This window comes from Oncorhynchus masou, chromosome 2, assembly GCF_036934945.1.
Source record: "Oncorhynchus masou masou isolate Uvic2021 chromosome 2, UVic_Omas_1.1, whole genome shotgun sequence".
In the NCBI taxonomy this organism is placed as follows: Eukaryota; Metazoa; Chordata; class Actinopteri; order Salmoniformes; family Salmonidae; genus Oncorhynchus; species Oncorhynchus masou.
The window spans coordinates 18,871,554-18,887,443 of NC_088213.1; the positions used below are offsets into that span (position 1 = coordinate 18,871,554).

The following is a 15,890-nucleotide window of genomic DNA, read 5'->3' on the forward strand; positions in this document are numbered from 1 at the left end:
ACAGAGTCGAAAGCCTTAGCCAGGTCGATGAATACGGCTGCACAGTAATGTCTCTTATCGATGGCGGTTATGATATCGTTTAGGACCTTGAGCGTGGCTGAGGTGCACCCATGACCAGCTCTGAAACCAGATTGCATAGCGGAGAAGATACAGTGGGATTTGAAATGGTCGGTAATCTGTTAGTTAACTTGGCTTTCGAAGTCCTTGAAAAGGCAGGGTAGGTAAAGGAAGTATTTGGTTATCTTTTCAAATGTAGCCAGAAAGGTCAAACAAAATACTACTAAAAACAATTTAGATGTCCTTCTTACATAGGAAAACACACATTAAAAAACATGTTTAAATACATGTTTTGATGCCAAAACACTGATCAAGTTGATCCTTGTTTTTGGCAAACTATTACATTTTTGCAACATCTTTCTGACAATAATCACCCCCCCCCAAAAAAAATACAATAAAATACAAATGATGACTTACCAAATCACTTTATGCAGCAGATAACGTTCCTTCTCTCCTGACAGTCCCTTGTTCGCCAGTGCTCTACCTCTCTGATCAGGGTCGCACACCGGAGGTGGTGGGCGGGGCAGCTTTCCACCGGTCCAGGCCTGGTATGTACTACTGGGGGTAGCCTACCCGTTCATCCACATGTCCACAAGTCTCTGCTTCCTAGACAAATCCAGCCCTTGATCATGACATTCAGACAAACCCTTGCTCATAATGGGGACTTTATACAAAAACGTTCTTGTCTCTAATGAACACATGGACATTAGGACTAAGTATTGATTTACGCTCTATTATGAATCAAATCAAATCGATTTATAAAGCTTTTCTTACATCAGCTGATATCTCAAAGTGCTATACAGAAACACAGCCTAAAACCACAAACAGCAAGCAATGCAGGTGTAGAGGCACGGTGGCTTGGAAAAACTCCCTAGAAAGGAATACTGCTAAATATATATATACATATATAAAGGTAAGGCTCATTCGTATTTATATTGTTTCGCAAGGATGCACACAATTTATCCCAATGCAATATGTTATCCTTGCTTCTGTGGAAGCGGATGGAATGTTGCGAGACTTTGTCTGACTACGGACATTTAAAGAGAAGGCACTGACGCACAAATGACGGGTGAGATCTGCGACCAAACGTTGTGCCGTCTGTAGTGTGAGAAACTTCTTTTACAGCATGAGTTCAGAAGCGGTAATTCTGTTGGAGACTGTCAATTTCGCTGCTGAAAAGCACCGCAATCAACGACGTAAAGACGCTGAACAAACGCCATATATCAACCACCCAATAGGTACAGTTGTTATAAAAAACAATCTTATGATGCTAGCTAGTTAACGTCTATGAATGGCATAAGGACTTAACTAGCTTCCATTAGCGCCTATTGATGATAGCTAGCATCTTCTGACCGGGGAAGTTTTGTTAATTAAGAGCCCCGACGCTTGTTCTGAACGTTAACATCTTTTGCGGTACGGTTTTGGAAACACAAGGAACATATATTTCATATTAGCTAGACGTCTTTTTTTTATTAACACAAAAGGTAAAAGCACTACACACTTTTTTAGGGTAAGTGTTCCCACAGTATTATCTCCATGGTACAGTGCTTGTTTACTGAAGACAGAGGCGTTCATGTGCTAATTAGCTGTATGCATCTGTTGTCACTGAAAGATGCTGTCAGCTGCATCTGTTAACATTGCACAGTAAGTGTATGTTTTGCATTTGGGAAACTATTTTTGATATAAAAGTTTGTTTCTAGAAATTTACTGTAATTGAGAATTGATTCATGTTTAGATTGAGTATTTAGCGGTTTTGGCTGCAAGGGCCAATTTGCCTCTAAACATGCAAGGTCCTTGGACGATAAGGACTAACGTTAGCCTCTAGTCCATTATTGAGAGAGGTCCTTAGCAATAACTCTCTCACTGCTCGGACTTCAGTGTATGGATATCTGCATTTACATTTGCCGTGTTTATCATTTTGTAGGTGTGGCAAGGATCCTAAGCCATGAAGGTGGGATCACAGACATTGAAGTTTTGCAAGTAAGTGTTTTACGTATCAGACAAACTCAAAATACTTTCTTGCATACTTGTTCCTGAAGGGCAATATTTTAAATCGTAATGAACTTATATTGTTAAGTATAGACGAGTCAATGGGCAATGTTAAGCTCATGACAACATTCAACATTTGTGTTACGAGTTTGTGTTAACAGGAAGGTCATGACTGATATTTATGTTTTCCAACTGTCCTCAGGCAGCTTTGCTCCATGACACAGTGGAGGACACTGACACCAGCATAGGAGAACTACAGGCCATCTTTGGGCAAACGGTGGCCCGAATTGTTCAGGAAGTGACAGATGACAAGGCGCTACCCAAGCATGAGAGGAAACGTCAGCAGGTGGAGCATGCACCTCACGCCAGCCACCAGGCCAAACTGGTCAAACTGGCTGACAAACTCTACAACCTGAGGGACCTGAACCGCTGCACACCTACAGGTGATTGATTGAGCATATTTTTGGACCCTCTGTAAAATATGTTAATTGTGTTGGTTATCCTATGAGAGAACCAATGGTCCTAACCCCATTTCACTATCATATAAACCCCATTTCACCGTTCAAAGGTTATTGGAGTTTTTACCCTTGTAGGATGGCCAAAATGTGTGTGACTAAGTCAATGGAAGCCAGAGAGAAAAAGAGGTCAACATAAGGAAAATTTCACAGCGTTGCGTTAACTAGGCTAGAAGCTGTGTAGGAGTTAATTACCTGACAGGCTCACTTTTCTGTTGATCTAGTCATCTATCTTCTCAAATCCACAGGATGTAAAACAATATAGAGGTTAGATGGATATTGATTTTGAGACATGACATGTCTGCTATATGCATCTGCTGCTAAATCATGGCCGCTACTGCGGGATGGTAAATGTTGTCAGAAGTTAACTTAAATGACTAAGCAGTCGATGGACAAGGTATGACAACAATCCATGCTTTGGTTTTGTTATCCACCATTTCAAATGCTAACTTTTTAGCATTTTTTGGCACATCCAATGCATGCGAATGGTTTCTTTATTAGCATTTTCACACGTCATGTCCAAATCCTAAAGTATCTATTTAAAAAAAAAAATATATATATATATATTTTTTTGTTACTCAATGTTGTTACTGTGTGAAAATGCTACTATAGGTACCATTGACTTGCATTGGATTTGTGCCACAAATGTGAGTGACTGATGATGGGACATAAACCTAACAACCTCAATGACCAATTTCTCTGAACTGGGGAAACGGATCTTTTATTTTCTAATTCTCTCTGGCTCATTGCTTCTCTTTACTTACTTCCCTCTCATTGTCTGACTGTCCCTCTCTTTACCCCTGTCCCATATCTTATATTTAAATCTGTGTTGTGGTTGCCAGGTTGGTCGGCAGAGCGTGTTCAGGAGTACTTTGTGTGGGCAGCCCAGGTAGTGAGAGGACTGAGGGGGACCAACCCAGCACTGGAGAGACACCTAGAGGAGCTCTTCAAGCAGAGGGGGGTTGAGCTTTGACACCTCTCTACTTCTGACACAGGGTGGCACAACAGAGCAACTCTTGATGCACACTTTTGTAAAGAGTTCATGTGAAAAGATTTGAGCATATTGTCTTCATAATAGGAGCCTTCTCCATCGGATAAACTCTTAGCTCTCATAAGGATTTTTTATGGGTAATTTATTATTCATTCATTCTACAGTCATTTGCATACATTGTCTGGCAAACCATCAATGTCACCTTGAGTTTTCTCGTATTGAATAAAGCAATGATATGCATAATTTTGTGAAGATGAAAGGCTGTTGTGGAAATTCACCACCATGTCATGGAAATGACCACCAGGGACACTAAAGTCCATCTTAAATGACTGATCCTTTATTATTAGCGGGCTGGAGAGGTTCCAACTCGATGCACTATAGAACACATGTCAATCAGGAGCTCTGCTGGGGCAGTCCCAACTGTTGTCTTATATATGGCTATACACAGACATGTTATATTTGCATAATTCATTCATCATTGCCGTTTTGTTTCATACACGTGACCAACCAATACCTCAAGGCTTCTTCTCTCTAAGCCGATACCTTGAAACTGAGAACTTTTGTTCTCAAAACAAAGGTCTGGGCGTACTGCCAAATTGCAGCTACTGATAGTGAGGATTCAGTCAGTCACTTGCATGAACATAGAAAACGGTTATTAGAAAAGCACACAAATAGAACACAGAAATTAGTTCTTAGAAAAGCACAAACATTAAACATTTCCAGCACAGTTACTTTTGTAAATCAGTTCTGATATTTGTTGTTTTATCACCTACATTGCATCTGAAGCCTTTTGTATCATTAATACTGACAATCAAAGATGGGGTAGTGAAAATACATGTTATATTTATCCCCTCAATAAAAAAAATGAATTACAGCATTTTTTATTTTACATTTGAGTCATTTAGCAGACCCTCTTATCCAGAGTGACTTAGTTATTGCATTCGTCTTAAGATACTATAGCAAGGTGGGAGAACTACATGTCACAGTAAGTCGATTTTTCATAGATAAGGTCGGAGCTAGTAAGGGGGGGAAGTCTAGTGTAAGTTAATGAAAGTCCTTTTGGGGGGAGGGGCACAGAACCGTATAGAATTTCTTTGTATGCTGTACCGTTAAGATTTCTCTTTACTGAAACTAAGGGGCCTAGGCCGAGCCATGAAAAATATCCCCATTATTCCTCCTTGACAACTTTACAGTGAGCACTATCCTTTTGGGCAGGTAGAGTTCTAATGTCATCTGTCAAATGCAGATTCATCCATCGGACTGTCAGATGGTAAACGCATTTCCACTGCCCCAGAGTCCAATGGCGGCGAGCTTTACACCTCTCCAGCCAATGCTTGGTAATGCGCATGGTGATCTTAGGCTTGTGTGCGGCTGCCTGGCCATGGAAACCAATTTCATGAAGGGAAAGGGGGGTGCCTAGTCAGGTGTACAACTGAAATGTGTCTTCCGCATTTAACCCAACCCCTGTGAATCAGAGAGGTGCGGAGGGCTGCCTTAATTGACATCCACATCTTCGGCTCCAAGGGAACAGTGGGTTAACTACCTTGCTCAGGGGCAGAATTACAGATTTTTACCTTGTCAGCTCAGGGATTCGATCCAACAACCTTTCGGTGAAGCTGACGACAAACAGTTCTTGTGCTGACGTTGCTTCCAAAGGCAATTTGGAACTCGGCAGTGAGTGTTGCAACCGAGGACAGATGATTTTTACACGTTATGCTTCAGCACTCGGTGGTCCTATTCTGTGAGCTTGTGTAGCCTACCACTTCGCGGCTGAGCCGTTGTTGCTCTTAGACATTTCCACTTCACAATAACAGCACTTACAGTTGACCGGGGCAGCTCTAGCAGGGCAGAAATTTGACTTGTTGGAAAGATGGCATCCTATGACGGTGCCACGTTGAAAGTCACTGAGCTCTTCAATAACGCCATTCTACTGCCAATGTTTGTCGAGGGAGATTGATTTTATACACCTGTCAGCAATGAGTGTGGCTGAAATAGCCGAATCCATCTCATGGTCTACAGAAACACCTCTAACCAATCAACAGTGCTAAGTGCCTGCACATTAGAATTAAACGGTAACTACACTCAAACCTCAAAAGTGGTCTCCTGATGTGGTTTAAGCATTGTTATGGACTTAGATAATACAGTTACGTTGTTTTCTGTAAGAAAAAGTGTAACAGAACAAAAACCTTACAGAAATGGGGAAAATCTGAAACCTGTGAATTTGTGACTCAGTTGGCAGCCTCATTTATCTGTTTCAGTAGTAGGCCTACTATTAGCCTACTGCACAGTACAGCATGGGTTGGTCTGACTGTGAAAGACCAATATGGGATTTAGCATTTTAGGTCATTCATAGTGTATGTCACTGTTTCTCATGTAATATTTCCACACAGGGCGCCTTTCCTTCGCCGGACGAGCCCTTTGGCAAAATGAGAGTATACCCACTTCTCCAGGCACCACTACAGCCCTGGTTAAATATGTAGGTTAAATATGTAGGATCAAATATGGTCAAGAATATTGAGTTCTCTGAACTCACTACTGATTCTCTGTTGGAGGGATTTACATGTCAACTTTGGTTAAAGTTTATTCATGTTCTTTGGACCGTGAGATTTTCTGAAGCTCCTGGGTAGAATTTGCTTAAAAGATGCAGCCATTATTTGACTGCGGTGTTCCTTTTTAGGCAATGTGTGTACAGGGCCCTTACTCTATTTTCTTACCCTGAATCCTCACATCCACTTTCAAAGTCTCCCCCTCTGACGCTGTCCTCCAATTCATTTAGAGAAGGCGAGGAAACAGGATATGGCCAATCAGAAAGCCTATGAGGTAGAGCCATGGATTGGTTGGCAAGATTAAGGAGGCACTCTGATTGGTGGGCTGTGTGGACACATGAGAGGGGGACAGTAGAGTAGCAGCAGGTTCATAATATCAGCAGCAGCAGTGGGGTCAGCTCCGCTCCACACCTACTGAGCACTGGGGCATCATGCAGAGGAAGAGTAGCTTCACTGGTCTCCTCATCACTGCTCTGTGTGCAGTGGCCTCTGGTAAACTCAGAGAATATCACTATGTGTCTGAAGAGAAGACCTGGTCAGAGGCTCAGCAGTACTGTCGTGAGCACTACACAGACCTGGCCTTCATCAGCAACCAGGAAGAAGTAGATCAGCTCCTTCCCATTTCAAGGGGTGATTGGACCTGGATTGGTTTGCACAGAGATGTTAACGACCCAACAGGATGGACATGGTCAGGAGGAGAGAACTCAGCATTTAGGTTTTGGAAGTCAGGAGAGCCAAACAATGCTGGTGGCATTGAGGACTGTGTCATGGTACAGTGGGATATGGGATGGATGGATTCGCGTTGCTCCCGGACACTCCCCTTCTTATGCTACAAGGAGAAGCTGATCCTGGTTCAGGAGATGAAGACGTGGGAGGAGGCTCTGGAGTACTGCAGGGATCACTACACCGACCTCCCCAGCCTGCTCTCTAAGACTGAACATCTCCAGGCCCAGAGCAAGATGGAGGGTGCCCAGACCGACCATGTGTGGACGGGTCTGATCTTCCTGGCCAGAGAATGGCTGTGGGTGAACGGGGACCACCTGGAGTACCAGGCTTGGTCTGGCGGGGAGCTGCCCCACTGCCCCGCCCAATACCTCCACTGTGGGACCCTCACCAGAGATGAAAAGCACTGGGGAACCAGGAACTGTAAGGAGAGGAGGAACTTCCTCTGCTACAGAGCGTGAGCCCCAGAGGAGAGAGAGATTACTGTAGTAGATATGATTATCTATGGATGCTCTCTACTTGTTACCATTTAACGCTGTGATTGGTTATTCACTCTATTTACTTGTTAGTGCATATAAACCTATTGGGTTTAACCCACGGGGCGGCAGGTAGCCTAGCGATTAGAGCGTTGGGCCAGTAACCAAAAGATTGCTGGTTCGAATATCTGAGCCGACAAGGTGAAAAATGTGTTGATGTGCACTTTAGCAGGACACTTAACCCTAATGTGCTCCAGCGGCGCCGTACTACTATGGCTGACCCTGTAAAACAACACATTTCCTGCACCTATCTGGTGTATGTGACAATAAGACATATTTTTTTGTGTGTGGTTTCTACAATAGTCTACTATTTTTGTACCTGTAGATACCGTGGTTATGATAGTGGGTGCTTTGTGTGCACAAAGACCATAACACTGGGCACATATAACACTGGGCACAAATGTCAGTTCAATGTCTAGTTTTGATAACATTTAATTGAGTTGGTAATTAACTTTTTTTTTTACCAGGTCATTCGATTTAGATAGGGTAAAAAAATATAGACAAGAAATCACGGAATTCCTTCAGGTTGATGACTCTGCAAATCCAATCAGTTTTCCTCTTTGATTCATCCCCATCAGAATGAAAAACAGTAACAGTAGATGAACGTACACATCATGTATTGTATATCATGTAAGGAAACCAACTGTTGGTATGAAATAAATAATTAACTTAGACAAAGGTAAGACCTTCCTTCTTATTTTTATTGGTGCACCTAGAAATAGTAATAGATAGCAGAACATCTCATTGAAAGATCACAACTTCTCATTGATAACCTGTCATGTACCATGAAATATGTGTCTGAAATAGTGAAAATATTAACTATTTACATGGTTTATGGTTACAAAAGGATGTTATCCAAAATGCACTTGAAGGAAACATAGAATTGACAATAACTGCAAATCAAATCACAAAGTGGGGGACAGAGGGGGAGAGAAACAGAGAGGGGAAGGAGGGAGGGAGAGACAGAGGGGGAGGAAGGAAGGAGGAGGAAGGAAGGGGAGACAGAGGGGGAGAGACAGAGAGAGACAGAGGGGGAGGAAGGTAAGGAAGGATGGGGAGAGAGACAGAGGAGGGAGGAAGGAGGGGAGAGACAGAGGGGGAGGAAGGTACGGGGAGAGAAACAGAAGGAAGGGAGGAAGGGGGAGAGACAGAGGGGGAGGAAGGTACGGAAGGAGGGAGAGAGACAGGAGGGAGAGAGACAGAGTGGGGAGGAAGGAGGGGAGGAAGGGGGAGGACGGAAGGAGGGAGAGAGACAGAGGGGGAGGAAGGTACGGAAGGAGGGAGAGAGAGACAGAGGGGGGAGGAAGGAGGGAGGAGAGACAGAGGGGGAGGAAGGACAGAAGGGGGGAGGAAGACAGAGGGGGAGGAAGGAGGGGAGAGACAGAGGGGGGAGGAAGGTACGGAAGAAGGGAGAGAGACAGAGTGGGAGGAAGGTAAGGAAGGAGGGAGAGACAGAGGGGGAGGAAGGACGGGAGGAGGGAGAGAGACAGAGGGGGAGGAAGGTACGGAAGGAGGGAGAGAGACAGAGGGGGAGGAAGGAGGGAGAGAGAGACAGAGGGGGAGGAAGGAGGGAGAGAGACAGAGGGGGGGAAGGTACGGAAGGAGGGAGAGAGACAGAGGGGGGAGGAAGGAGGGAGAGAGAGACAGAGGGGGGAGGAAGGAGGGAGAAAGACAGAGGGGGAGGAAGGTACGGAAGGAGGGGGACGGAGAGACAGACGATGCTCTGGGAAACCTGTTGTCTGGGAAGTGTCCTTGTGTATCGCTTTGTTGTTGTTGTAGTTTGGTTACTGATATACTCCAAATTAACTTAGCTAACTATATCTGATACAATATATCTGATTCCAGCCTCGGGGCCATCAAATAAACGTAATAATAATAATAATAGTAAATGAATCGGTTTCATCTGACAGTTGTGTCCAGTAATAGTCATTGTAACAACCACAAGCACCGTGGAATGGAATCTGTGTAAAATAACGGGCTGGACCAAAGATGATATTCTTAACACGAAGCCAATGGTGTAATGTATCCCCTAAACCGGGCATTCATCTACTAAATTCCATAGGTTGTAATTATACAAACAGTATATTTTTTCCCTCCACCACAAACACCCATGTCAATCAAACAGTGCTCTTGAATTTCAGGATGAAGACTAAAACAAATGTAGTTAAAGAAGCAGAAAATAAGTGCAGTGCTGGGCTTCTGAACCTGTGAGAGGATATACAGTGCGTTCCGAAAGTATTCAGACCCCTTGATTTTTTCCACATTTTATTATGTTACAGCCTTAATTTAAAACCGATTTTAAAAATGTTTTCCCCTAATCAATCTACACACAATACCCCATAATGACAATGCGAAAACAGGTTTTTGTAATTTATAACAAATGTAAAAACAGAACTAATTGATTTACATAAGTATTCCATAGGTCATCCTTGAGATATTTCTCCAATCAATTGATTGGACATGATTTGGAAATGCACACACCTGTCCATATAAGGTCCCACAGTTGACAGTGCATGTCAGAGTAAAAACCAAGGCATGAGATCGAAAGAATTGTCCGTTGAGCTCCGAGACAGGATTGGGTCGAGGCACAGATCTGTGGAAGGGTACCAAAACATTCCTGCAGCATTGAAGGTCCCCAAGAACACAGTGGCCTCCATCATTCTTAAATGGAAGAAGTTTGGAACCACCAAGACTATTCCTAGAGCTGGCTGCCCGGCCAAACTGAACAATCGTGAGAGAAGGGCCTTGGTCAAGGAGGTGACCAAGAACCTGATGGTCACTCTGACAGAGCTCCAGAGTTCCTCTGTGGAGATGAGAGAACCTTCCAGCAGGACAAGCATCTCTGCAGCACTCCACCAATCAGGTAATTATGGTAGAGTGGCTAGACGGAAGCCACTCCTCAGTAAAAGGCACATGACAGCCTGCCTGGTTACCAAAAGCACCTAAAAGACTCAGACCATGAGAAGCTTCTCTGGTCTGATGAAACTAAGATCGAACTCTTTGGACTGAATGCCAAGCGTCACGTCTGTAGGAAACCTGGCACCATCCCTACGTTGAAGCATGGTGGTGGCAGCATCATGCTGTGGGGATGTTTGTCAGTGGCAGGGACTGGGAGATTAGTCAGCATCGAGGGAAAGGTGAATGGAGCAAAGTACAGAAAGAAACCCTTGATGAAAACCTGCTCCAGATCATTCAGCACCTCAGAGTGGGATGAAGGTTCACCTTCCAACAGGACAATGACCCTAAGCACAAAGCCAAGACAATGCAGGAGTGGCTTTGGGACAAGTCTCTGAAGGTCCTTGAGTGGCCCAGCCAGAGCCTGGACTTGAACAAGATTGAACATCTCTGGAGAGACCTGAAAATAGCTGTGCAGCGATGCTCCCCATCCAACCTGACAGAGCTTGAGAGGATCTGCAGAGTAGAATTAGAGAAACTCCCCAAATACAGGTCTGCCGAGCTTATAGCGTCATACCCAAGAAGTCTCGAGCCTGTAATCACTGGTAATGGAGCTTCAACAAAGTACTGAGTAAAGGGTCTGAATTCTTATGTAAATTTGTAAAAAAAAAAAATACATTTGCTAAAATGTCTAAAAACCTGTTTTTTGCTTTGCCATTATGGGGTATTGTGTGTAGATGAGGGGAATGAGGTGTAGATGAAGAGGAATAAACTGTCTGTAACGTAACAAAATGTAGAAAAAGTCAATGGGTCTGAATACTTTCTAAATGCACTGTATTTGAGCATAATGTAGGCCCACCAACAAAACCAATGGAGCAAATCCCATCACATTTTCACATGGAAATGGCATTTGATTTCTATGATATTGCCTACAGTAGCCTATATGTGGTGTTCAATACAGGCCTACATTGCATGAGACTTCTAAAAACGTTTTTACATTATGAAGGGCTTAACATGAATTCAAACTTTTTTACTTGGTCTGTAACACCATGGGCCAAGTCAGTGACTGTAAATTGCATTGTATTATGTTGTATGATGCAAGAAACCACTATACAAAATACAATTCATTATTAGTACCAAACAGAGAATTAGACAATATAGGCTACCCCTCTGCCTATTGGCTTATCTGCATGTTCAAAACTGTCTCAAAATACAGCGCTGCTGGCACTAAGACAGCATTGAATGGGCTGTATTCCGCCATAAGCAAACAAGAAAACGCTTACCCAGAGGAGGCGCTCCTCGTAGCCGGGAACTTTAATGCAAGGAAACTTAAGTCCGTTTTACCAAATTTAAATCAGCATGTTAAATGTGCAACCAGAGGGGAAAACACTCTGGACCACCATTACTCCACACACAGAGGCACATACAAAGCTCTCCCTCACACTCCATTTGGCAAGTCTGACCATAATTCTTTCCTTCTGATTCCTGCTTACGAGCTAAAATTAAAGCAGGAAGCACCAGTGACTAGATCATTAAAAAAGTGGTCAGATGAAGCAGATGCTGAGCTATAGGACTGTTTTGCTATCACAGACTGGAATATGTTCTGGGATTCCTCCGAGGGTATTGAGGAGTACACCACATCATTCATTGGCTTCATCAATGAGTGCATTGATGATGTCTTCCCCACAGTGTCAGTACGTACATACCCCAATCAGACGCCATGGATTACAGGCAACATCCGCACTGAGCTAAAGGCTAGAGTTGCTGCTTTCAAGGAGCATGACTCTAACCCGGAAGCTTATAAGAAATCCGATAAACCATCAAACCGGCAAAGCATCAATACAGAACAAAGATTGAATCGTACTACACCGGCTCTGACGCTCGTCGAATGTGGCAGGCCTTGCAAACCATTACAGACTACAAAGGGAAGCACAGCCGAGAGCTACCCAGTAACACGAGCCTACCAGACGAGCTAACTACTTCGATGCTCGCTTCGAGGCAAATAACACTCAAACATGTATGAGAGCACCAGCTGTTCAGGAAGACTGTGTGATCACGCTCTCCACAGCCGATGTGAGTAAGACCTTTAAACAGGTCAACATTCACAAGGCCGCGGGGCCAGACGGATTACCAGGACGTGTACTGCGAAATGGTAAGTGTCCTTACTGACATTTTCAACCTCTCTCTGTCTGAGTCTGTAATACCAACATGTTTTAAGCAGACCACCATAGTGCCTGTGCCTAAGAACAATAAGGTAACCTGCCTAAATTACTAGAGACCTGTAGCACTCACGTCTGTAGCCATGAAGTGCTTTGAAAGGGTGGTCATGGCTCACATCAACACCATTATCCCAGACACTTCGACCCACTCCGATTTGCATAACACCCCAACAGATCCACAGATGATGCAATCTCTATTGCACTCCACACTGCCCTTTCCCACCTGGACAAAAGGAACACCTATGTGAGAATGCTATTCATTTACTACGTTCAACACCATAGTGTCCTCAAAGCTCATCAATAAGCTAAGGACCCTGAGACTAAACACCTCCCTTTGCAACTGGATTCTGGACTTCCTGATGGTCCGCCCCCAGGTGGTAAGAGTAGGTAACAACAAATCCGCAACGCTGCTCCTCAATACTGGGGCCCCTCAGGGGTGTGTGCTCAGTCCTCTCCTGTAGTTCCTGTTCACTCATAACTGTACTGCCAGGCACGAGTCCAACACCATCATTAAGTTTGCCGGTGGCACAACAGCGGTAGGCCTGATCACAGACAGCGACGAGACAGCCTATAGGGAGGAGGTCAGAGACCTGGCCATGTGGTGCCAAGACAACAACGTCTCCCTCAAAGTGATCAAGACAAAGGAGATGATTGTGGACTACAGGAAAAAGAGGACCGAGCACTCCCCCATTCCCATCGACGGGGCTGCAGTGGAGCAGGTTGAGATGTTCAAGTACCTTGATGTCCACATTACCAACAAACTAACATGGTCCAAGCACTCCAAGACAGTCGTGAAGAGGGCACGACAAAACCTATTCCCCCTCAGGAGACTGAAAAGATTTGACATGGGTCTTCAGATCCTCAAAAGGTTCCATAGCTGCTCAATCGAGAGCATCGTGACTGGTTGCATCACTGCCTGGTATGGCAACTGCTCGGCCTCCGATCGCAAAATAATGAAGAAAAAATATAGATAAAACATATCGGTGCTCATCGGCCATTGGACATAAACATTATACAACAAGTTGGAAATTCAAATTCAACAATGAGTTGTTTGGAAGGAATTAGTGACAGTGGATAACCGCAAGCATTGCAACTGGTTAAGTCAGACTGGGAAAATACGTTTTGAACGGTCATCCAACTTGGAATTGGAAATATTTTTCTTTGATGACAAAATTTGCCAAAGAAGGACTGCCGCACACAACAATGTGAGTCCAAAAATGTCTTATATGCTGCTGCATAAATGATGTAATATGCCAGGGAGATATGGTCAGCCATATCAGGTATGTTTTTTAAAAAGGCAGTAAATGAGGCTGAATGAATTGTTTCGCTGCCAGACAAGGCTCCGCTGATAGCCAGGTGCAGCGGTGGTAAGGATTCACTCCATTGTGCTGACTTCCCAGTTGCAATGCTTGCAGTTAGCCACTGTCACCGATTCCTTCCAAACAACTCATTGTTGATTTTGCGATTTCCAGCTTGTGTAATATTTATGTCCAATGGCCGATGAGCACTGATACGTTTTATCTATATCACTACAGACCCTGGTTTAATTCCAGGCTGTATCACAACCGGCCGTGATTGGGAGTCCCATAGGGCGGCGCACAATTGGCCTAGCATCGTCCGGGTTAGGGTTTGTCCGGGGTAGGTCGTCATTGTAAATAATATTTTTTTCTAAACTGACTTGCCTGGTTAAATAAATCCAATAAATGAGTTTCTGCTATTAGATAAATCACAGTGATAACACATTCATCTGTTGTATAAATAAGCAAAATACCTGACATTGTATTCCCCATTTGAACTTCGCTGTGCTTTTGAATGGTTGAAAGTGCAGTGATAGACAATTGGGTGAAAACTAAACCCCCAAAAAAATTCTAGTGGAATTTGGTTGTGCTTTTAGATGTTTGAAAGTATAGTGATAAAACATTGGATATTAAACTCACTTTTGGCTGTCTTTTTGACTGGGTGAATATAGTTTGTAATCTCATTGATCAATGTCTCAAACAAATATTACCCAATTGTCCACGTTGAAATGACCTGGTGTGCCCAGTGGGTGGGGAGTTTGGTAAATGACTGGATTAAATAATGACCTACACAAACACAACTTGCTCTATAAATACTTGGAATAAATGCTTTAAAATGAATGTCTCTCTAGTGAAGGACACTCCTTTGTCTAGTGAAGGCCACTCCAACCCCTTTACCGAAACTTGAGAGCAAATATTTATAGGCTGATTTGTTTCAACTGCTAAGAATGCAGTCTTTCAGGTCTTGGGTGTATACTTTAGGTCTTCTGTGCTGGCCAGCCTACTCCTGATACAAATCATAGTGTAGTATATCCTGCCATTATCATCACTGTATTTACCATGCATTATCATGTGAATTCTAATGACTCCTCCATCATCGTGACAATGCATTTCAGACACGGTATGTGTTTTTTCTGCAATGTCACTACACGTGTCTTTGAAATTCACTTTGTTAGGCCTAGGGTTTTTCCAAAGCAGCACTGCACTCCAGTTTTTCTTTTAAGCACTAGTTATATTTTTGGTAATTGTGTTTACATCACCCAGGGTGATTCTTAGGACTTAGAAAGAGAAGTGTCAACAACCTCTGCAGAATCAGAACAGTTGCTTTGTGAGGTGTTAAGTGGAAGGTGCCATGTAAAGGTGCCATGTAAGCCATTGAAGCCTGAAGAGTCCCACTTCCCCTCAGCCTGGCAACAGGTGAAGGGGAAACCTAGATTGGAGAAAAACCTGAGAAGTCCATTAAGGGCTTCCATTCTACCAAATTTGACGATGAGAGGAAGTGCAGTGGCAAGGCAGAAGGAGAAGATGGAGCAAGATTAAATTTTGCCGACATTCTGCTAAATTTCTCCGAAATGAATCATCTGATCTCAATACAAACAGGGCGCATTACTTTTTCTAGACTTGACCCGTTTCTAAAGTTATCCTTGAATTGTCCCAGAAAGTCATCCTTGAAGCCTCACATATTCTCTGTTTAGCAGAGGGGACATTAGGAGGGAGCAGCTTCAGGGTTAAATACCAGAACAAACATAAGGAAATGTGATTCAGGTAAACAGTTCCCAGCTATCACCTGTGCTTTCCTGAACCAGTACTTATATCTGCTCTGGTATTTAACCCTAACACTGCTCAGTTCTTATGCCCCAACTACCACACAAATGGGCTAACAAAAGTGATTAAGTATTGCAAAGTTGTGTTTAGGGGCTCATATTGGCACATTTCCATTGTCACATTTGACTCCAGTGTTTAGCCGACCAATGCTACCTTTCGTGTTTCCATCTCCAAGACCTGGCCCAAAAGACTAACTGGGCCATGGCCTTGGCGGACCTACCCTGATTTGGGTCCAGACCAATGTCGAATTTCCATTTGGGATTTTTCCCAGTGTTTACTTGGTGTGGTAAAATAGTT

The 15,890-nt window shown here is 43.6% G+C and overlaps 2 protein-coding genes across 2 annotated transcripts; both read left to right on the plus strand.

The window, feature by feature from the left end:
• Window positions 1–1,113: 1,113 nt before the first annotated feature.
• Window positions 1,114–4,429, plus strand: LOC135556378 (guanosine-3',5'-bis(diphosphate) 3'-pyrophosphohydrolase MESH1-like). The gene is made up of 4 exons (XM_064989540.1): window positions 1,114–1,295; window positions 1,982–2,037; window positions 2,249–2,489; window positions 3,404–4,429. Exons 1-4 carry the CDS (start codon window positions 1,184–1,186, stop codon window positions 3,532–3,534), a joined length of 540 nt encoding a protein of 179 aa, XP_064845612.1. The 5' UTR covers window positions 1,114–1,183; the 3' UTR covers window positions 3,535–4,429.
• Window positions 4,430–6,342: 1,913 nt separating this feature from the next.
• Window positions 6,343–7,838, plus strand: LOC135553686 (macrophage mannose receptor 1-like). The gene has a single exon (XM_064985641.1). The coding sequence runs from the start codon at window positions 6,530–6,532 to the stop codon at window positions 7,280–7,282; it is 753 nt and encodes a 250-aa protein (XP_064841713.1). The 5' UTR covers window positions 6,343–6,529; the 3' UTR covers window positions 7,283–7,838.
• Window positions 7,839–15,890: the final 8,052 nt, after the last annotated feature.

Bases quoted from the DNA above. Each gene is read 5' to 3' on its own strand.
- LOC135556378 (XM_064989540.1), top strand. From the start codon at position 1,184: ATGAGTTCAGAAGCGGTAATTCTGTTGGAGACTGTCAATTTCGCTGCT. The intron at 1,296-1,981 runs GTACAGTTGTTA...ATCATTTTGTAG, and splicing joins ATATATCAACCACCCAATAG to GTGTGGCAAGGATCCTAAGC. The intron at 2,490-3,403 runs GTGATTGATTGA...TGTGGTTGCCAG, and splicing joins GAACCGCTGCACACCTACAG to GTTGGTCGGCAGAGCGTGTT.
- LOC135553686 (XM_064985641.1), top strand. From the start codon at position 6,530: ATGCAGAGGAAGAGTAGCTTCACTGGTCTCCTCATCACTGCTCTGTGT.